At 37.2% G+C, this 23723-nt stretch overlaps 1 protein-coding gene across 1 annotated transcript in view; it reads left to right on the top strand.

Moving 5' to 3' along the window:
- CFAP43 (cilia and flagella associated protein 43) overlaps positions 1-23723 on the top strand; it is a 95153-nt gene extending 71430 nt beyond the window's left edge. Inside the window, exons 23-38 of the mRNA XM_065923270.1 lie at positions 521-748; positions 2556-2762; positions 3686-3775; positions 4070-4150; positions 4995-5120; positions 7251-7370; positions 9672-9779; positions 10909-10995; positions 11905-11993; positions 13547-13760; positions 14891-15003; positions 16253-16412; positions 19342-19506; positions 21302-21382; positions 23051-23204; positions 23396-23723. Of these exons, the coding sequence (XP_065779342.1) occupies positions 521-748; positions 2556-2762; positions 3686-3775; positions 4070-4150; positions 4995-5120; positions 7251-7370; positions 9672-9779; positions 10909-10995; positions 11905-11993; positions 13547-13760; positions 14891-15003; positions 16253-16412; positions 19342-19506; positions 21302-21382; positions 23051-23204; positions 23396-23562 (2190 nt within the window). The 3' untranslated portion in view covers positions 23563-23723. The remainder of the gene's footprint in view (positions 1-520; positions 749-2555; positions 2763-3685; positions 3776-4069; positions 4151-4994; positions 5121-7250; positions 7371-9671; positions 9780-10908; positions 10996-11904; positions 11994-13546; positions 13761-14890; positions 15004-16252; positions 16413-19341; positions 19507-21301; positions 21383-23050; positions 23205-23395) is intronic.

Raw genomic sequence — 23723 nt, 5'->3', positions numbered from 1 at the left:
CCCCCCTCAACAATATCTGTCAAACCACTTAAAAATACTGCCCAATTGGTATAGTTTCATTTAGGCCAGAACTTGCATTCTTTCTTTTTCTGAAACATAAATTGAAGGGATACTTAATTCTTCTTGCCTACATATTACAGTCCTATGGGAATAAGTTCTTGTAAAACATGAAGAAAAGGTATATTTTTTAATGCTTAAGTACCAAGAAAGACTCAAAATATTTACAAGCAGCTGTCATCCTGACAGAAGAATGTGAATATTACACACTATCAAGAACATTTTTTAGTTTCATGATTTATCCACAGTTTATCAGTTTCTGAAGCTTTCTCTTCAGCAGGTTCAGGAACTATCCATCACTTTATTTATTTATTTATTTATTTATCCATCACTTTAAATTCAGTTGCTGGCAAGACAATTAACATTTTTAAATACTCGTTGAAATAATTAAGTTGTCTCAAACTTGCTCTTTAGAGAATTCTTCTTATTGCATAACTCTCATTTCATCTTTTTCTATGTTTAGCTACGGAAAGAAGTTGTAGAGGTTCAGTCTGCAATTACCTTGGTTAAAAAGCATCATGAAGAGGAGGATGAAGAAGAGGAAGAAGATGGGACAGTAAAAGATACCAGCTTGCCAAATTACATGCTTGGCAGTCTGAGTACTGATTTTAGGGTACATACCTCTTTATTGTCAAGCCAGTTGGAACTTCATTCCAGAGAGGAGAAAATCAACCAAATTATATTGCTGAAAGTGGGTGAATTTTTTCTTTATCTTTGAAAACCTCAAACTTTCCATGAAGTGTCCTGCAAAGGCTCAAACTGAAATCTAATGCCAGTCAAATGATGCATTTAAAGTACACAGAGAACCATGCAGATGGCTAGCTCCATTTCTTTAAACAGAGCTTATGGACAAGAGTTGTTTTCAATATGGAGTGGGTTCTGTGATACCAGGTTTTGTAAAGAGCACCCTCCACTGGCTAACATCACAAACCATCTTTCTACAAAGATTTTTGGGAAGCTCAAAGATAAAAGAAATCTTTGAATGCCACCTTCTAGGTAACCCAGATGTCAGTTAGGAACTCCTTGTAAGATCAAGATGTGATTGCTTATCTATCTCCTTAACCTGGGGAAAAACAGTTTCCTCTCTAAGATTTCTAGAAGTTCAGGGGTCAGGGATAAGGGATGGTGTCCTTCAGGCTCTAAGTTCCTCCTCACTTTCAACCCAACAAGTCAGCTTCAGAACATACCACCTGTACTTAGCAATTGAAGGCTTTTGAAAACACAGTAACTTGAGATTGCACCAATGCAGATGGTTTGATATTTAATGTTTGGTCATCCCTGTTCCTGAAAGTCTTTCAGCCCTGTCTGCAATTTGAGTTCTAACTTCCTACTATGTTATTCTGCTGTCTCTTCCTATCTTTTTCTCTTCTTCATCTCCTCCAATACCTGAAATTCCTTTGTATTTATACTGAGAACTGTTTAGTTATCTCTTTTGTTGCTTAGCTTCTGCTGACTTATGCCCTCAGTGTCCCACCTTCCTGCCGCTTTATTAAAACCTTTTCCCTACAGAAAGTATTTTCAGGCTAGGAGAAATTCTGGTGCCAGCTGTTAAGACCATTTTCCACCCTGCTTTAATGGTTTCATCTTCAGTAGAATAGATATATAGGCTGAACTCTGATGATAAGATAAAGTCTACTTTTAGTTTGACCCATCATTCTACTTATCAGTAGAGCTAGGGGCAAAGCAGTTGCCAAACCAGAGATACCTTAGTAATTAGCTGATCCAACTAGCTAGCTTGGGCTCCCTTTCTGGTTCAAAATAACCTGTCCATACAGAGGAAGATTATTGTACGTGGTTGTGCTTCTATGGGAGCTTCTCCAAACACCCTCTACAGTCCATCTTTTCTTCACTTCATCTACCCAAACACGATTCCAAAAAAAAGACATTTCCCAACTTAAATACCGAATGAAAGTGTTAGTCGCTCAATCGTGTCTGGCTCTTTGCAACCCCATGGACCGTAGCCCACCAGGCTCCTCTGTCCATGGAATTCTCCAGGCAAGAATACTGAAGTGGGTATCTATTCCCATCTCCAGTTGATCTTCCTGACCCAGAGATCTAACCCCGATTTCCTGCATTGAACGCAGATTCTTTACCATCTGAGTCACCAGGGTAGCCCAAATACTGAATGTTGCTTTTCAAATGTTCTTATGATGGATTAAAAAAAAAAAAAGCATGCACAAAAGTAGGGAAAATAGTCCAAAGAGCCTCCACGTATCCATTATCCACTTCAGCATGCATTAATATACCTGCACATTGAGTTACAATGTACATTGCTGGATATACACTGTGGTGTAACAGTTATGCTGTTGCCTTAATCCTGCTCATGGTTAGATGCCACTATAGATTACTGAACTAAGAAATGACTTAATGCAAACAGTGTTTTAGATTAACTTGTGTATAATTTGTAAAATGATTTTGGAGAAAAAGTAAAAATGTGGTCCCATGTTGCCAGTAAAGGTATAATACATGATGTGTTTATAATAACATTGATATTTCAGGATATTATTTACAAGGTAAAAACAGTTTTCAATAGTGAGTTTGATGCTGCATATAAACAAAAAGAGATTGAAATTGCACGTGTGAAGGAAAAAAATGTAAGGATCAAAGAAATTATTTTAGATCTGGAGTTGGAAGAATCAGTCTGGCAACCAGAATTTGAGGACTGTGAGAAGCCAGAGAGAACCCTTGTTGTGGAAAGTAGTGAGGTATGATTATCTGTGTATCATCTCTCACCTCCTTTCTCACGACATTTTCCAGGCTCTCAATTATTCTTCTTGTTTTTGCTGCTAAAAGCAACTGTATAAGGTAGAAATCTTGGTTACAAGTAACAAAATCAGCTAACATAGCCCCAGAAATAATGAGGATTTCCTTTATGAATCCCATGGAGTCCAAAGAAGATTTGGACACCAAGCCTAGAAAGAAGCAGGAACCACATACCAGAGCCTTGTGAGGGAGACCAGAAGTGTTCTTTCTTCATCTTTTGACTCACTTCTGTCTGCATTTCAGTGGCCTCAAGTAGTTTCTGTGTCATATCTCCTATATTCTAGAGAGCATCTTGTCCAAACGATAATCTCTTAGTCACAGGTCCAGATTTGTCTGGAAAGGGGCTCCTTGGGCCAGCTTGGGTCCAGCACCATAGCCACAGAGGCTGGGTCACATCATGGGAATGAGACTGATGGAGCGCCAGTAGTTATGTAGCCGTTACAACAGTATGGGTCCCAGAGAAAGGGGCTCACTGGACAGCCTTCTTAAAACCTGTTTGGCACTGAGACAGTTACAATTAAATGCCTAAAGAGAACATTTCAAATATAACCATATTTCATTTATAAAAAGTGATTCAAAGAGAATACCCTTGCTCACATGAAATGATCTTGATTACTTCAGGGCAAAAGATAAAGGTGTTGCTTAGAGGTCATAGTAACACTAACAGTCCCTGTTGAAAGTAATCATCTATTTTTCTAACTCTCATTTTGGATCTCATCTTCATTCCAAAATAGGAAATTGGTGACAAAACCTGGGTATTCCCTCTATCCCCTTAATTCCGTCTAACCCCCTCCCAGTGTGTGGGAGGAAACTTTGGTTTGAGTTTTGTAAGAATATCAGCAGGAAATTATATTTTGTCTTTCAGATTTCAGCTCCAAGACATATTAAACCGTGGCAAAAAGCCAAGGCAGAGTTGCTTGTGACCCGTGAAATGGAGCGATTGCTTCTGACACGGGTATGCAGTTTTTCTCTGGTGGTACCTAAGACCCTTTTTTCCTTTTAGGTATACTTGTTCCTAACTTGGTTGAATAGCCTTGTACTTGTACTCCACCAGAGAGACATATTAGGGGATTTGTCGTTGTCAGAGGTCACCGGAATCTCAGTGGCGGCTTCTCCCCTCCGTGCATGCCACTGCCCACCCTCCCCAATCCTAAATACAGTCAATCTAACATTGGGGTGGGGCTGTCCCTCATGCCACTGGAGTGGTCTCTGTCTCAGTGACCCTTTCTGACCCTGGCTCTTTCCCAAGGGCCCTGACTTGAGACGCCGAGCCCTCATGGACATGATGGGAGGAGTTCTGGAAGTCAAGAAGGAAGACATTTTGAGAATGGTGAGATTCCTGGCCATCCTTATGGAAGGTGGAATGGGATGGAGCAAGCTACTTAAACATGACCATTTTTTCCTATGTGAACCTAAATTTTAGAAATTCTACAGCAATAAACATGCCACCCCCAGTGTCTCATAAGGGCTTTCCTAGTGGCTCAGACAGTAAAGAATCTGCCTGCAATGTAGGATACCCGGCTTCGATTCCTAAGTCAGGAAGATCCCCTGGAGGAGGGAATGGCAACCCACTCCAGTATTCTTGCCTGGAGAATTCTATGGACAGAGGAGCCTGGTGGACTGTAGTCCATGGTGCAGCATAGAGTTGGACATGACAGAGTGACTAACACTTTCACTTCACTCAGTACCTTATAAACATGTATCAGGCAAATAAGAAGTTTTAAATCACAGGCTTGTCCTGAAAAAATCTGAAAAAAAGCCAACAAATGAACAACTAAAAAAGCAACTACAGTGGTTTTGGTCTCTACAGAAAGCAGGGATAAAACTTCACCTGTAATTCTCCAGATACACCAAGGAACATGCCCTTTGATACCTGACATAGGTATCCCTGGAGCTCTGACATAGTTCTAGCTATGAGGATATCAACTTGCATGTCTGAACTTGTCCGCTCACAATCAGAGTTCATCCCAAACTATTCACCCTGGCTTAAGTCACAGAAAAACAGTTGTAACGTTTTTTCATATCCTTCAGTCAAAGTGTTAGGTCACTGTCTTGCCAATGTGAAGAACTATGCCCTTTTAAAGGTCCCTTTTTTTAAACTGTAACAATAACTCTGAGTTTCACTGTATTGCTACATTTATATTTAACCTCGATGCTTTCCTTTATTTCTTCAGGTGATTCCTCAGCCTGCTTTCATGGTAAAACCTGATGCTTTGTGGTCTGAAGAAGAAAGGAAACACTTCAAAGAGTATGAGAAAAAAGTCAAGGAGTTAAATGAAGAGAGAGATAAGTATAGAAAGGTAAGAAGAGCAGAGGATATGGCCTACCTCACCAAGGGTTTTGTTTCAGTATCTTTTCCAATGACGTTTCAAAAGGCATTTCCTCGATGCCTTTAGAAGCCTCAAGATGTTGTTTCAGCTTAAATTCTCAAGAGAATCTGCGGAAGTGAGTGCAGATAAATTTGAAGACTTAGAACAATTTTAAACAATAAGAACACACAGCAAAATTGAAGGTTCTTATTGATTTCCCATTTTACATCATTACGATTCATTTGGTCCTTCATTCATTCTTCAGATGTTTAATGAACACCTATGACAGTATGTTCAAGGCACCAAAGGTACTGCTCTCTCTTGCCTACGTCAGTTTAAGCTGTATGCTCTTGCTGTATATGCTCTCAATTTCAAGGAAGAGACTTGAAAGAAGAATGAGGCAATCAATAGAATTCTAATTTGAGATTTTTGAAATGCAGGTCTCCTACTTTTCTCCATCCATCATAAAGAAACATTCCAACATTGAAATTGCTTACAATTATAATAGAGATGTAAAAGGTGATGGTATACAACCAAGTTAACATTTATTCTTCTGTGAAGAAGGTAAAATCATACCATCATTCAAGGCAGTGCAGTTTGTCAGCTTTATAGAGGCCATATTTTATGAACAACTCCTTTGAACCTATTGTTAACTTGTCCCTGTTTTTATTCACTGCAGTCCTCTAACAGTGCCCTAGCATTTTATCCAAAATGAGTAGTTCTGAGTGCAGTAAAGATGTCAAGAAGTTAATGGAATTCAGATGCCTAAAGTGGTGGCATTTACTCCATGGTCTTGCATTGTAAAATAGTCTCTTGCCTACACCTTCACCCCCTGCCTCTTGACCACACTTACCTGGTAGAAAGTCAGCCTTGATTAAACCAGCACTCAACTTTCTCTGCATTCACACCATGCAGTGGGTGAAGAAATATAACAAAGTGTCTATAAGTTTTGCTTTTGGACAGTTTGAGTCCAATGTGGCCATGGAAATGTTATTATCTCTCAAAACCTCAGTCTCCTCCTCTGTAAAATGGGCATTCTGGAACCTTCTTTCTGTACTATTGTGGGGATGCACGAAGGCAATACCTGTAGTTCTCTTAGCCTTGCCCCCAAACTCAGGAAATGACCCCGTGTTAGCTATTTTAAAGAATAAAAATAATAGTTCACACTCATAGTATTAAAAAAAAGATAAATAAAATCATGAGATCATTAAAAAAAAAAGAAAAAGAAAAAATGCTCCATGGTTTCACTCTGATGACCTTAGTCTTTATTGGGTTCTTAAATCTGCTAAACGATGCTATTCCCCCCAGCTTTCAACTTCCCCCTGGTTTAACCTGGTGGATCTTTTTTTAAATGCAGATTCAGGTCCTTTCATTCTGAGGACAGAGAAGGCCCCTGAGACTCTACATTTCTATTGAGCAACCATGTGGTTCAGCTGCGGCTGCTGGTTGGTGGGCTACACTTTAGGTGGCAAGATCCTAGAGGACCATGTCACGTGCTCCCCTCTGTCCTCAGACTTCCAACACCCGACCCTCAACTCTCCCCTCAGTTTCACTCAGAGAAGAGGAGCAACTAGAAGAGATTTTCCTTTCCCTTCCCCCACCACATCTACCACCCACCTGCCTTGAATCCATAGAGCCTTCCTGCCTTTCTGTTCCTCGTGGGTAAAACGGCCTTGTAGCCACCCCCAGCTGGTGTCCCACTGCATGCACTGAGTCCCGTCCCATCCACCTGTTCAGTGCTGTCTCTCCAGCCATCTGCCCCATTTCCCTGCAGCATCAGTTTGCCCCTCTCTACTAGATTTTTCCATAGATGCATGCTGTAGTCTTACGTGTTGTATACATCTTTTATATTTACAAAAGAAAAAAGACTCCTTTGAAGGTTTGTAAAAAAAAAAAAAAAAAAAAAAAAACCTTTGTATTATGGAAAATGTCAAACATATATAAAAGTAGAGAGACAATATAACAGACCCAGGAGTAACATCTGTGGCTGAAGGGGAAGCCCAGAACACCTCACAAGGCCTGCCCTCCACCTGCCCCTTCCTTTTGGCAAAATGTAAACAGTCACTTCCTAGGAACATCTGATGTTCCTACATGTTAACTTTGGTGCTGATTTCCTTTCAGTCTTTAGAAACAGAAATGAAGAAACTTCAAAATTCTATTCAAGAAAGCACACAGAATTTTGACAAACATTTGAAAAGACTCTTTGAAAGGAGAGTGAAGGCAGAGATGGTTGTCAACCAGGTAAATAAAAGCCTCACTTATATGACATTCTTTTAAGGAGCCTCCAAGACCTTTCACTCTTCTCAGGATAAAGACCAACACCCTGTCTGGCAGGAAGGCCCTGCACTGGCTGGCCCTGCCACCTGTTCCAGACTCAGCTGTGCCACCCTCCCACTCACTTGCCATGCTCCATCCTCTGCCCCCTGGTTCACACTTCCTTGCTCCCAACTCTGCCAATAATACTCTCTTCCAACCTCCTTGCTTCCTGCACTATATTTACCCATCTATCAGGTCCCAACTAGGTTAGATCTTCCTGTTACATACTCTGTTCTTTTACTTTCTATCACTTAGTACAACTGAATTTTAATTTATTGAGTTACTTTTTAATGTTCCCAAGACTAAGCTCCATGAGGGTAGGGACTGAGTCTCTCTTATTCATCCTTGTATTTCCAGCAACCGGCAAAGGATTGGGCTCATCCTATATGTAGAATGACCAAATAGTCAACATGCCCCCCAAAAATCAGATGAAAAATCTGACTTAACTTGATTCAGCAGTAAGAATATAAATGAAGTATACAATGACTTAAAAACAAGAAGATGAAGAATAAAGGCTTTAAATTCTGAGGAAAAATTATTCCTAATTGATTCTATGTCAGACCAAGCTATTAATTGAATGTAAAAGGAGAGTAATTATATTTTGAGAAATGCAAGGTCTCAAAAATTTTTGTGCACCCATTCTCTGCAAGTTAATGGAAGATGAAAGACATATTTAAAACATCCTTTCATACAAGTGAAGTCACTCAGTCATGTCCGACCCTTTGTGATCCCATGGACTATAGCCTATCAGGCTCCTCTGTCCATGGGTTTTTCCAGGCAAGAGTACTGGAGTGGGTTGCCATTTCCTTCTCCAGGAGATCTTCCCGACCCAGGGATTGAACCCGGGTCTCCCGAGTTGTAGGCAGATGCTTTACCATCTGAGCCACCAGGGTAGATTTTCATATAAGACAATGAGGAAATTAGTAAAGGCTACTATCAAAAGGAGTCCACTTTAAAAGATCCCCTAAATGGGACAATTTAAGATTCAACAATGATAGCAATTGCAATTAATTGAAGCCTATCAAATTTATTAGGTTAATGAATTTGTGATATTTTAAAAATAAAAATGCCTTCAAAGGATACCAGTTTGTTATCTAAAAACTAATAAAGACAAAGTGCCAAGACTTTACTCTGCTTTTCTGTATGAACTACACTGCTAGGTAACCAAATAGCAGATAGGGAGAAGCATACCTTTATGAAAGGATTTCAATTAATAAGTGAAGAAGGAATGATAAAAATATAGTATCACCATTTTGCAGCTCTCAAAGGATTAATGAGCCTAAGCACTGAGATCTACAGCTGCTAACGTCTCAGAAAGAAAGACAATTTGATGCTACCTGTTTCCTGACTAAAAATCACCATGTCCACTATGGTCTTTGTAAAATGATCAGACACTGGTCTGATCTGTCCCCTGACGCAGCTGCAAATTTTCTTTTTTTTTTCCATTTATTTTTATTAGTTGGAGGCTAATTACTTTACAATATTGTAGTGGTTTTTGTCATACATTGACATGAATTAGCCATGGATTTACATGTATTCCCCATCCCGATCCCCCCTCCCACCTCCCTCTCTACCCGATCCCTCTGCCAGCTGCAAATTTTCAAGAAACACATGGGATAAAGGACTGTGTTGAACTCACCATAAGTAAGCAGTGAGCAAAACTCAGACTAGGTGAAACTACAGATAACTACAAATAAATGTGAGGGAAAGAAAGGGCTGAAAGAGAACCTGTGGATAATAATAGGCTTTCAAAATGTGATAGTTTTTTCAACAGGCAAGTTATACAGTAGTGCCCAGAAGATGCGTATTTGGGTAATAATATTGTAAAGAAACACAAGGAATTGATTACCCTAAAAGTTAAGACAATGGTTATTATTGGAGTTGAGATTAGGATGGGGACGCATGGAAGGGCTCTGGTTAAGTTCCAGTTCTTGAATTGAGCGGTGATTACAATGGTGTTTGGCTTTAACAATAACTCATTAAACTATACATTTGTTTTATGTGTTTTCCTATGTATATGTTTTATCTTGCAATGAAGATTGAAGAAAGGTAAAAACAACTGAGTAGTTATTGCATGTTTATATTCCCTTTTTCTTGAAAAGAATTTCTTTCTTATGACACACTCATAAACTTGCTTGGTGAGTGCCAAGTCTGTGACCCTCAATAGAAAATCCTTTCCCAGGTGGGCACAATGATCGTTTTTCCCCTTTAAAAATATTTCTACAGGAGGAATTGAAAATAAACAACCTTGTTTTCTCTTTACTGTTGGATGAAGAAATAAGCTCCAGAGAAACATTCCTGAACAACTACCTTGCAAGGAAGCAGGAGGAGAAGGTAAATACAGTGTCTGATATCTGAGTATCAGCAGTTTCTGACCAATTGCTCCCACTTGACAAGAGTCCACACTCCTGCCCGGCCCCTTCTTTCTTTCTACATTCCTTCTCAAATGTGTGTGTGTTCCTTGGCTCCCTGTCTGGGACTTTTAACCACTGACTGGCTATGGGACCTTGGACAAGACATAACCATTAAAGCTATTTTCAAGCTCTTCTCTAGGGTGTATTGTTCTCTCTGGATCATTTGGCACTCTGTTTCACTAAATATGTAAGTAATGGGTTAGCTTATAGAATGAAAAGCTGTTAATATTTTTAAAAATGCGAGTAGATATGTTTCACGAAACAGACAATGAATGCTTGTAACATAATAATTTTCAAAAGATGTCAGCTTTTATTAATAGTATTAATAAATGACATTTATGAATGAATGATTTAAAGTATCATGACATTCACTTGTATTTGGCAGACACTCAAAGGCAGGCAGGGGGATGAGAAAGCCATTTAATGAAAATAAGAAAGGGCTTCAGCTGTATCCTGATTAGGAGTTGTTGGCATGGGGAAGCCTGGGGCAAGTTAATTAGAAGCTGGGCTACCTATGTGTTTGGTTTGGGAAGAAGATTTGGCTTTCCCTGGTTGGTCCTCAGTTGTGGCAAAAATTAGGAAAGCGGAAAGTTATTGACCAAGTTCTGACAGTTTAGGGGCCAATCACTGCAGAGGTTGTGGTTTCAATTCCTGGCTGGTTGCAGACTGTGAGTCAGTTCTATTTTTATATATGGCCTGGCCATCCTCCATTTACTAATATATATCCAGTCCCTCAGAGCCCAGGCCCACACGACTCCCAAGCCTGTGCAATTTCATCACCCACACTGCTCTGCCAAGGGAGTATTATGCTCCCTGGTCACTTACACACTCATCTACAGAGCTGGCTACACTTGGAAACAGGTGATGGGTGTTTGCCCTTTCAAGGCCTCCAGCCAGTTTACTTTCTTCTGTGAATGTTATCTGTACTTGATACTTCAATTCACATTAATCTTGTACTAAGGAATTCCTCGTTCTTTTTAGTATGCTCACTATTTGTATTTATCCTGAAAACTCTCCACTTCTGATCTTCTATTCCTGATGTTATTCAGAACCAGACCTCAGAGGCCATCCGGAAGTCTAGAGAAGACCTGGATATGTACAAGGAACACTACGACAACTTACTGGCGGAAGACAAAGTGAGAGCTGTTGCCTCAGTCACTTCCCAATGTGATAGCATTGCTGCTGCCTGGATTTGGGGAAGATTAAAAGGGATACAATCTAATCTTCTCATAGAATTTTCTCCTACTGTAATTCTCAGTTATGGGTAAACTCCATTCTATGCCATTGTGTATTTCTAAAAAGCACTGTGTAAAATAAATTTTTGTAAACTTCTCTGGTTTAAGCTTTCTCTTGCACAAAAAAGGAGAGAGCTCATCTAGACTTTAGAGCCATTCAAACTTCAGGTTGCGATCCCCCTTAGTTGGTTGTGAAATCAAGTAGGCTATGACCAGCAGATTTATAAATGGAAAAGACTAGGATAGAAAAGCAAACAGAAGAATATAATGGAATATAACAAAATAGAGGTAACTTGTCTGTTTTACAGGTAAATATTATTTTGTGAAGCTTCAGTTCTAAATAAAACCCTAGTGGCTCAGACAGTAATCTGCCTGCAATGCAGGAGACCTGGGTTCAAACCCTGGGTCGGGAACATTTCCTAGAGAAGGGAATGACAACCCACACCAGTATTCTTGGCTTGGAGAACCCCATGGACAGAGGAGCCTGGAGGGCTATAGTCTACAGGGTTGCAAAGAGTCAGACACTACTGAGTGACTAACACTTCACTTTCACTTCAGTTCTAAGTGATTTCTAAGACCTCTTATATGAAATTATATTTTTAGATTACTGAGGTGCTTCTTGTTTAAGGTAAATCTTTGTGAAATCCTTGCACCGTGAGTGGTCACCCTTTAACAAGTCTATGTTATAAACCAAGTATTCATGGATTTTTAAAAATCAAAGTGATACAATTAATATTTTAAAGAATATTGTCACAGATAAAAGCCTTCTGAACAAAGTTGCAATCTTGGGAATGATATGTTTTTCTTTAGGTTCTGGATCGCAGCTTTAAAAAGGAATTTTCTGAAATTCCCAGTCATCAGGTGGATATACTCTACAAACTTTTTAAACGCCGACCAAGGTTTGTTTCTCCTTTGCTATCGCATTTCTGAGAAAAAAAAATTGTTATTAGATTTCAGCTTTTTCTCCCAATTAGTTCATAATATTCAGTGTGACATCATTTACATGAAAATGTCCAAGTATTTTGATCTTAACTCAGTTTTTAAAAGATTATTATATCTTACAGTAGGCAATGAAAACTGATGACTTCATTATTTAGAAATTAAGTGTCTAGGTAATCATAGTGCTATTATGGATTCTGTTTTATATATGAAAGTAGTTCCTGACAAGATATAGATGGCAGACAGATTTATAAACCGTTTTTCCCGAGATGTGTTCTAACACGTATGCATCCCTTGTGGTGTGAATTGGAATTACACATAAAAGGCTTCCAGGACAAAATAAGTTTAAGGAAATACAGGGTTGAAAAAGATATATAATTTTCTTTACTGAAGAACATTTCAGAGCTTTCTGTAGCCTTTGCATCCCACATGAGAAATAGAGTAAGAAGTGTTTTCCAGACCCTTTCCTCAGAGCATCTCATGTGATTGTGTTCAAGACAAAGTTTGAAAAATGCCAGTATGAATGACTGACAATAACCATTATCAAAATAGTTCTACAATATCTGATTTTGATACTTGAGAGTATCAAACAATTAATTTCACAGATTTCCAAATTTTTACCTATACAGATTTCCGTAATTTTTAAATCAAACATAATGTAGGAATCATGGAGTTTGTCACAAAGGTATAGGCTTATCTGTGTCTAAGATACAAACTGATTGTCTCACCTTTGACAGGTTATATGCAACCTGAGAAATTCAGCCTAGAACAAACCTTGTATCTTGGTTTCCCTGTTTTTAAAGGAGTGAGTTATGTATGCCTATGAAGAAAGAAGTGAGACCTATGGAAAGGCAGTAGTGGAAAAAGTATAAGCTGTATTGTCTAGCAGCATTAGCTTTACATACTAACTCCACACCTATCAGACCTGTGGCCTCAGTCAGTCACTTCTCTCAGAGACTCACTTCCTTCTAGAAAAAGAGGATAACTATAGTAACTTCACAGCATATTGCGAGGTACCTTGAGAGTGAGTGCTGATACAAATCTCAGTACCCTTCTCTTCCCAGCTGCAGCCCAGGGAAACAAAACTAATCCATAATGTAGGTAAAAAAGAGGCACTTCTCCAGTTGCACATATAGCTGAACATATTCCAGGCTGTTCACCTGCAACAAGGACATCAACAGAGGATGTGTGGTCAGAACCAGGGAATATCCGTACTTCTCTCAGGCCTTTACTTGTCTGCTTAAAATGCCCAGAAGGGAGACATTTCTTGTGCACTTAAAGCTTCCAGTGCTGACTGCAGCTAGGGACATCTGTAGTCCACTTAAGGTCATGTCTGAGGATCCCAGAGATGTCGGAAGGTCCCAGCAGATGCTTTTCCCTTTGGAGTAATCCACCACTAGCCGCAGGGAAGTGCCATGCAGTGTCACACCTCTGCTAAAGGTATAGTATTTAACAGTGATTGTTTTGTGTGTGAAAATATGAAACATTGATGGGCTTTTATTGATAATACCAGGATTCACAAACACAAAGTACATGCAGAAACAACCAGTCTTGTGCCTTTTGGAGAGCGACCAGGATCTGGGAAATTGAATAAGGATGCCTTTGCCCAGTTAATGAAAGCCATGGATGACTTGGACAGTATTAATAATATGCCAGAAGGCTTGGACACCTCCGTCTGGGAACATTTCTGCATGACCAGAAGAGCAAAAGTGGAAAATGAACAGAAAGTATATAACATTTTATCATTCTACTTTATTTCATTTCACTTAGTATGCTAGTATCAAATATATAGTTTATGGTGGTCAGTCCTTCTAGAAAAGCTAATTATTTAGGTTTCCCACTAGGGTAGCAGTTAGTAATATTAATAATAATGATAAAGAAATAAAATATTAACCTTAGTCCGACTGAGGGCTAAGTACAGGCCTACTTGTAGACACACTGTCCAAAATGACAACCATTAGCCACACATGGTTATTTTTTATGTGAAATAAATGTGGACAGTTCTAATTGAGACATGTTGTTACTGGAAAATATAGGCAGAGTTAGAAGACTTAGTATGAAAAAAAGAAAGGAAAATGTCTCAATATTTTTTATCTTCTTTACAGGTTGAAATGATAATGTTTTAGATATATTGTGTTAAATAAAAGAGTAAAGTTAATTTCACCTGTTTCATTCACTTTTGTAGTATGGCTCCTACAAAATTTAAAATTATGTATGCAGCTGGCATTGATGGTTCACATGACATTTCTCTTGGACAACACTGTTATAGACACAACTTCTTCTGTCTGCTCTGGTTTTGAGTAGTGTTCATCTCTTTTTGCATAGACTAGAATTATGTTTCACCAGAACCAACCAGAACCAACTTTATATTTTTGCTAGAATGTTTTGTTAATGTAAAAAAACAGTAGCAATTTGAGAGTGTGTTTAGTTGGGAAAAGACTCCTTCCTCTCGTTGCTTCTTGACCATACCCTGCCTCCACTCCCCCAGATTCCCTAAATTTGGTGCCACATGTGGGAGGCTGTCATATTTTTGCTGAAGTATCTATGATTGTAAAATTTTATCTAAGATGATAAGATATAAGAAAAATCCTAGCTGCATGCATGATGTCTTTCAGTGAGAAACAATTTTGACAGTTTTGGGGGATACTTTTCTAATTATTCATGGGATGTGCCATGTAAGTTTCAAGTTTCTTTATTTCATAATGGCAGGGATTTAAATTTTTGCTAATTTATTAGAAAGTTGGACTTAAGGTTTTGTAACAAAGTTAAAAGATGTCTATTTCTCAAAGTAAAATTAGTTTGCTTTTATTTCTAAAGCTCTATATGTTCTGAGATGTTTGTGGCTTGATTTCCTCAGGTAAAGCAGAAAGCTGCTGGCTTAATAGAAATGGTGGCTTTCCTCCGGAGAAGAACTGAGGATGATGAGAAGGTGCAACATGAAATTGAAAAAGTGTTCCATGAGCTCATCCTGTAATTTGAACCTTTCATTCAACGTTCATATTTTCAAAATCTGAGCTAGGGCTAAATTAAGTTGTGTTACCACGGGGGGAGCGTGCTGGCTCACTGGTTTACAGCGGGCACTGACTTTACCTATACATCCTTTATAGCTTCTCTTTGAGAAAGTGCGTTTTGTTATGTAAGACCTTATTTCAGAATGAAGTTTACCCTCATGCTCCCTGTTCTTACAGCAAACCATCAAGTTTTTTTGTTTTTTTTTTTACTTTTCAGTGTTTTTCCTTCTTAGAATTTGAAGTATAATTTACTTATATTAGTTTCAGATGCACCAATAGTGATCTGATATTGCTATACATGACTCAATGACCTCCATGATAAGCCTCATTAGCATTTGTCATCATACAAAATTCTGATAATATTATTGACTATATTTATATTCCCTATCGTATACCTTACATCCCTATGACTTACTTAACAAACATGTAAGTTTGGGGAAAGGCTTTTATTTTAATCTCCTTCCACATAAAAATACAGAGAATATGTCTCTGCTAGTAAGTACTTTTAGGCTCAAGCCACACAAAAAAACTGTGTGGAAATTTAAGCAGATATCCAAGAAATTTCCATCTATATGCCTGATAAGCTAATATTTTTCTTCAGGGGAGCTTGTTGCATTTTCCTGAGTAACTAAGGTACTGTCTTATGTCCTTGCTTCACTTTCAGCCATATTTACAGTCACATTGATAAATACTTCTCTGATGTCTCCAAATTCATCATTAAACATCATTTTCAGATCGAGGTGATAAGCAGGAATATAAATTACCTAAAAATAGATTTGATAAGTAGCATGCAGATTAAACATTGTTAATATAATATCAGAGATCAATACACGAAGTAGATTTGTTATTTGGTAGTATGTCTGTTTTTTTCCACTTACATTCAAAAGCATATTCATCTTTTCTTAATCATGAAGTAAAACTTTATGAATGTGTTTCTGTGCATACCATTCTGTAAGCAGCCCAAGTGTAATTCCATATCAGCAAGAAAAGAAGTATCACAGAGATCTCTAGGAAAGCTTGTCACTGGAAAAGTATTTTCCACATTAATCTCCAGTGCATTTCCCTTCAGCTTAAGGAAAATTAATTTTGAATTTTATACTCAATTTTTATATCATACATATTTTATTGAATGTATATATCAAATGATAGGTGAAATTTGGAATATAAATATGTCACGACCACTTACTTTGAAGTCTTTTTCGATTTAGATTACAGGAAGACAAAGTGAAATTCCAGTTGAATTTGACGATCCAAATCCTCCTTAAACAAGGACAGGTAGAACTGGAGAATTTCCAGTTAATGCTGGATTATTCTGATGCGATCCTCATCAACAAGGTCATAATTGAAGACTTGAATTCTGTGATTCGGGTAATTAGCATTTTTTAAGAAGAAAAAAACAACATATCACCTGCTGTACCAAATATTTTTCATATTCCCCAATTTCTATGGGAAATCATTTTCATTCAGTTGAATCAGTAGGTGATCCCTACCCTGAAGAAGTTTACACATGTGTCCAGGCCCCACCTCTAGACATGGATATATTTTTTAAAAGCTTCCCAGATAATTTTAAGGTAAAAAGAAGTTCAAGATCATAGAGTTAAATGTCCATTCTAATATACCATCATTTTGTTAGAGTCAATTTCCTCTATTGATAATTTCCTCCTTATCAATTTCCTAATGATAAGTTTGATAAACTTAGATAATTGATTTCAGATCTTGCTTGTTTTTAATATAAACATCTAATGTTATAAATTTCCTTCTAAGCACTATTTTAGCTACACTCTACAAATTTTGGTAGTTTGTATTCTTATTTTCTTTCCATTTAAAGTATTATCTAATTCCCCATGTAACTTTCTATTAGAAGTTACCATGGGTTATTTAGAAGTAAGTTATTTAATTTTCAAATATTTGGGAATTTTGTGCTATTTGGAAATTATGTGCTAATGTTGTTACACATATTACTTGCTTGTAACCCACATTTCATTACTATTGCTCCTTTAGGCAGTCTTTTAGAGTGATTAAAAATAAAGAAAAAATGATTTTCTATTTCCCTTCAATTTCACTATTTCAAGAGATCTTTCTTTGCGTGGATTGAGGTTTCTGGTTTGTATTATATACCTTCTGCTTAAAAAACTTCTTTCAACTTAACTGAATTGTCTGCTGGTAATGAATTCTGTTTTCCTTTGTCTGAAATTGTCTTTGGTTCACCTCTATTATTGAAAGATATTTTGCTGGGTTCCCTGGATTGACAGACTCTCTCTCTCTTTCTCAGTCTTTTCACTTTAAAGTTGTTCATCTTCTTCTGGCTTACAGAACTTCTGACAAGATGCCTACTGTATCTTTTTAATCTTTGTACCTCTTAATATAGTGTGTCTGCCTTTGAGATTTTCTCTTTATCTTTGATTTTCAGCAGTCTGAACATATGTCTAGGAGTGTGTGTGTGTGTGTGTGTGTGTGTGTGTATGATCCTTTTAATGTATTCTTGACTTTGATTTGCTAATATATTTTGTCCAGGATTCTTGCATCCATATTCATCAAGGATATCAACCTATAATTTTCTCTTATTGTGGTGTCTTTTTCTGGATTTGATAACAGGGAAATATTGCCCTCATAAAATGTTTGGAAGTATTCCCTTCTTTTCAATTTTTTTCTTAAGTGTTTGAGAAGGATTTATATAAGTTCTGGTATGTTCTATTTTCACTTACATTCCTTTCAAAGTATTTTCTAATACTGCTTATGATTTCTTCTTTGACCCTATTGATTATTTAATAATATATGATTGAATCTCCACATATTTGCAAATATTCCAGTTTTCTTTCTGTTATTGATTTCTAGTTTCATTCCCTTGTGGTCAGATCAGACACTCTATATGATTTCCATCTTTTAAAATGTATTTGGATTCATTTTATGGCCAAAATATGGTCTGTATTTGAGAATACAGAATAGTGTGTATTCTGCTGGTACTGAGTGAGGCGCTCTGTGTTATGTCTCTCAGGTCTTGTTCAAATCCTTTATTTCCATATTGCTCTTCTATATACTTAAAAACCATGAGATAAACAGTTCCACGGAAGAGGGAACCATGCACTATATCAATTACTTGACAAGAGCATGGTTGTCAACTCTCAGTGGAGTGTTGGTGCAGGAGCTCAAATGGCGATGGCTAAAGAAATAATATGAAGTGAGGAAGTTGAGACCAGGACTATTAATAAATCTTATGAAAAAGTTGACTGAAAGGAAAGCAGAGAGGAGATGTAGTAGTTTGACAGAAGTGTTTCTCAACCTCAGCACTATTGGCTTTTGAGCTGGATGGTTATTTGTTGGAGAGAGCTCATGTGCTGTGTAGTATGTGGAGTTTAGCAGCACCCCTGGCCTCTGCCTACTCTATGCTAGTAGCAATGCCTCCCTCTCCAGTTGTGTTAGCCAAAATGCCTCCCAATGTAGTTGAATGTCCACTGGTGGGGCAATATTTTGCCCATTTGAGAGATACTGCTCCAGAGAAATATTTGACCTTAAGATTTGGGAGCTGGTGTTGACAAGATCAAGGGTATGATCATGGGAGCTGGATGGATGAGCAAACAGAGAAAAGATCATTGAAAGTGAGAAATTTGAGGAATTGAGGCAAAGCAGTGATCAAAAGATAAAAATAATTTTTAAAAAGAGTAATAGTTGGCATAGTCTAATGGCATGATCTCAAAAAAGCTAAGTTCTCTAAGGAGAAGAGAGGAAAAATATAAAATGTTAACTGATGGAACTCACATACAAATTTATTTTAGAATCTTAGTAGTTTCCCTGTTAGCAATCTGGGGGCACAGCTTCATGAAAATATTACTGAACTTCATGTAGTCCATTTGAAATGAAGTATAGAACATCCAAATGATTAAATATCATATTTAACCCATTCAATTTTCTTATTTTTCCACTAGCTACCAACCAGATACTGTTGTGCCTTGTGCATTAAACTACAATCCTTTATCATTAGTGTCAAAAAGCAGGAGAGAATAGGGGTATAAACATGTACAGATTGATGATGGCAGAAGGAATTCCTGCCTAATCATTGACATAAAAGCAAATTGGCTATGCCATTCAAATTATCTTATAATCCTTTCTGTTTAGTAACTATCTTGCTTTATATCATGATCAGATTGTGTCCATGAAGTAATTTTTAATATCTGCTACATTTTTAAAAGAAGATAGAATTATCTCTGCATTCCAAGTGTTTTCTAAGAAAAATGTTCAGCTTCAACTATTCTGAATGCAGAATATTATATGAATGCCAGTTGTTTTTTTTTTTTTTAAGGCTCAAGGACAAAAGAAAGTTGCTAGCATGATAGAAAGTAAAGAAGTCCATAAAGGAATATTTCAGATTGAGTGGGAACATAAGAAGATGGAGATGGAAATGGAAGATCTAAATCAGAAGGCTTGGGATATTCAGATGTTGTTTTTTTCAAGAGATCGTCAGAAGGTAAGTTTTCCCTGTGCTCCACTATATAATTTTAATTTCAGTCATTAATGTATTCACTCATTCAACCAATATTTAATAAGATGCTCTGTGACATCAAGCATATCCTATGCATAGTATTTCATAATGTGACTGTGGATTCTGTCTGCTTCTTCTAGTATACATTTGCTGCCTCTGGTTCTTTATGACCCAGTCAGTAGTATAGTTCTATATTGCAACTCACCAAGAATTTCGTAATTGTCAAATCTAGTGATCCCTTTCCCAGTCATCACCATCCCTGTAGTATTTGACCATTCACCATCTTCATTCTCTCTCTCTTTTTTCCTTTCTGGCCAGGAGCATGTGAGATCTTAATTCCCCAACCAGGGATCATACATAATGTTTCCCCCAAAACCCCCCTGCCCCCCACAGTGGAAGCAGAGTTTTAACCACTGCACCTCCTGGGAGGTCCATCTTCATTTTTAATATTGCCTGTTGTTTTGGTTTTAATCATCCCTCCTTTCTCCTATATTTCTTCCAACATGTCAAATCACTCTGCCTCTTTTCCTGATTTCTCTTTTGTTTCTGCCTCTTAAGTATAGCGATTAAGATTCTGCCCTCAACTCTGTGTTTCTTTCCATATCCTCCACTTTGATGATTTCTCTTTTCTAACTTCCATGATCACTCCTAAGACTCATCCAAGCTTTCTGGATTCCAATTCCAATCTCACTTCTCTGAACCACACCTTTCTCAAACACTATTTCTGTGTTACCTCCCAACAGCACCTCTTCTTATTTTGCTTATTTCTGTTCTTTCAGCCATTCACTTGGGGTTAAAGTCGCTGTCCTCTGATTCCTCTCCTTCCCTTCCAAGCCTTGCCTAGTGTATCCGTTTATTCCCTCATTCTTTATGCCTCTAGCCTTTACCTTGCTTCAATTCTTCCTTTTTAATGGTTTCAAGTATTTTATAACAATCTTCTAATAAGTCTCTTGACTTTGGGTTTTTCTCTATCTCATCTATAGATTCACATTCCTATTCAGCTCTAATAACATTCCTACTCTGCTCCATTTTAAACTTCCTCTTCTTACCTGGCCAATGAATTTTCAAGTTCTTAAGTGGCGTTGAATGTCCTTCAATCTTTCTCAAATTCATTCCCCTTTACTCTTACACATCAGTATTCTCAAACCAAACTGATTCTATTTTCTAGGATTCTATCTATGTGCCTTTGCAATACTGGTTCTTCTACCTGGAATATTTTTCCTCAATTTTTTTCACATCCTGAATCTATCTACTTTTGAGGGTCTGGTTTAAATACCACCTAATCCATAAGCCTTTTGATTTCCCAAGCTCAGAGAAATCATAGCCCATCTCAAATCACCTTTTAATTTGCATGTCACTTATATATCTTCTGGCAACTAATTATATTACTTATTCTCTTCTTGATGTCTAGGTCATATTATCTATCTTTGTTATCTCCCTCAGTATCTTTAACTATTAGTAGGGTATTGTTAATATGGAACTCATGAGACACTGTCAAATGAAACACAGTAAATATCTGGTGAGTTGAATAAATGAATGAATGAGAAAATAAACTAGGCATTGGTAGTTATTAGTATATAGGTGAGTGCATCAATAACTTATGTTTAAACTTATGTTTATAAGTAAATATTATGGCACAAAGTAAAATCAATCCTCACTTGGATAGAAATTTTTTATGAGAAACAGGAACTTCCCAAACTAAGATAATCTTTATAAAATTATCTCTTGGAAGAAATAGAGAAAAATATACTTACTTTGTGATTTCTTTTTCCTCTTAAAGTACCTAAGTGAACCAAACTATGAGACTCTGATTGCCATTCAGATTGGAATAATGGAGCAGACTATTGATGTTTTAGATAAGGTAGGAATCAAAGATATTGATCATTATATTTCCAGTATTTGTGAATGATTTGAACAAAGTAATAGTTTTCAAACCATGAATTCAAATAGAACCTACCAAGCCTTAGTCTTTTATAATGATATTCAGGATGTAATTCAGTTCAGTTCAGTCGCTCATTCGTGTCCGACTCTGCAACCCCATGGACTGCAGCACGCCAGGCCTCCCTGTCCATCACCAACTCCCAGAGTTTACTCAAACTCATGTCCATTGAGTCAGTGATGACATCCAACCATCTCTTCCTCTGTCGTCCCTTTCTCCTCCTGCCTTCAATATTTCCCAGCGTCAGGGTCTTTTCCAATGAGTCAGTTCTTCGCATCAGGTGGCCAAAGTATTGAAGTTTCAGCTTCAACATCAGTTCTTGCAGTGAACATTCAGGACTGATTTCCTTTAGGATGGATGTAATTAGAGCTCCCTAAATAGCATCTTTGCAACCATAACCATTGTGGTAGCCTGAAGCACTTTAAACAATATTTTAATTTTATATTGGAGTATTGTTGATGAGTAATGTTGTGTTAGTTTCAGGGGTACAGCAAAGTGATTCAGTTATACATATATGTGTGCCCATTCTTTTTCAAGTTCTTTTCCCATTTAGGTTATTACAGAATACTAAGCGAAGTTCCTTGTGCTATACAGTAGGTCCTTGTTGGTTATCCTCTTGGTTTCCCTGGTGGCTCAGATGGTCAAGTCTGCCTGCAATGCAGAAGACGTGGGTTTGATCCCTGGGTTGGGAAGATCCCCTGGAGAAGGAAATGAAAACCCACTCCATTATTCTAGCCTGGAAAATTCCATGGATGGAGGAGCCTGGCAGGCTACAATCCATGGGGTCACAGAGTTGGACACAACTGGGTGACTTCACTTTTTGTTGGCTATCTATTTTAACTATAGAAGTGTGTATATCTAAATCCCAACCTACCAATCTGTTCTTCCCCCCACCCTTCCCCAGCTCCATAACGGTAAGTTTGTCCTCTAAATCTGTATGTTTCTGTTTTGTAAATAAGCCCATTTGTATCATTTTCTTTAGATTCCAAGTATAAGCAAGATCATATGATATGTCTTTGTCTGACTTACTTCACTTAGTATAATAATCTCCAGGTCTATTCATATTGCTGCAAATGGCATTATTTCATTCTTTTTAATGACTGAGTAATATTCCATTATATATATGTACTACATCTTCATTCATCTGTTAATGGACATTTAGATTGTGAAGCACTTTAACATCCTTTGGGGCTATTGGAGTGTAGTTGAATTTCCTGTTTCACATTCGGTTATGATTTATGTAGTAGAAGTGTTGATAGTCTTTCCTTGGCGTTGTAAAGGCTTTGTTTTACCCTAACTGCCTGAGCACTCAGTTTTGAGTGTTTATCATACATAAGATGGAAACAAAGTACTCTCCAGGCTGTGTTCTTAGAATCTCTCATTTCTAAGAATATATAAAGTTTCTTCTAAAATGTATATTAACATACCATTCTATCTTTCAACAAATAATTTAAGTACCTACTGTGTGTGGGCATTATGCTAAGCACTAGGGGTATGGTGGTAAGATATCTTATGATGACAATGTGTTTCAATTTTAAGAATAATATCTTTATAAAATATTTTATTTCAAAAATAAAACAAAAATTTCAGACTCACAAAAAGAATGTGGAGAACTGCAAAAAGCTGCTTAAAAAGCTGAGAAGGTTCAGCAATCAAAAAGATATAGCAAATTATACCCTAAGTTGCAATTTACGAGAAGAGCTGGTGGCTGTCTCAGAGAGAAAAGACATCTGTAATGCAATGGGTAAGATTTTTTTTTTCTTTATAATTAATTTTCAGTTTGTTTAAAAGTAATCAGAATTCCTAAAATCTGTACAGTGGTTATAAAGCTACCAGTATTTGTTCCATACGTTTAACTATTTCAGAGTGCTGTTTCTGTATTTTAAAATGTAGATAATAATTCAACTAATTCCATCTTCTTCATTTTGGGGATAGGGTCTAAACTGACTTGTGAAAAGATTGCCAAAGAACGATACGAAAACATGATGCGACAACAAAAGTTAACAAAAATTTCAAAAGAACAAGCTGAGCAGATTTCAATACTACAGGCTGAAGTTGAAAGATTAAGAATGAAAACATTTCCTGCTCTTGTTCAAATGTAAAAGTACTGTGGAAAATGTAAGACCAAATCAATAATTTTTAAAATAATTTCATTTGGTTAAAATTATTTGTTTCTCTTATATCAGAAAATTTAAGTAGAGTCTTCTCTTACTGGCATATTTTTGATAGCAAATTGTTTGATTTTAGTCTTACTCACTATAAA

This window comes from Muntiacus reevesi, chromosome 2, assembly GCF_963930625.1.
Source record: "Muntiacus reevesi chromosome 2, mMunRee1.1, whole genome shotgun sequence".
NCBI lineage: Eukaryota > Metazoa > Chordata > Mammalia > Artiodactyla > Cervidae > Muntiacus > Muntiacus reevesi.
Note: the sequence above shows the minus strand (reverse complement) of the source record. Positions and strands in the feature narration are given on the sequence as shown.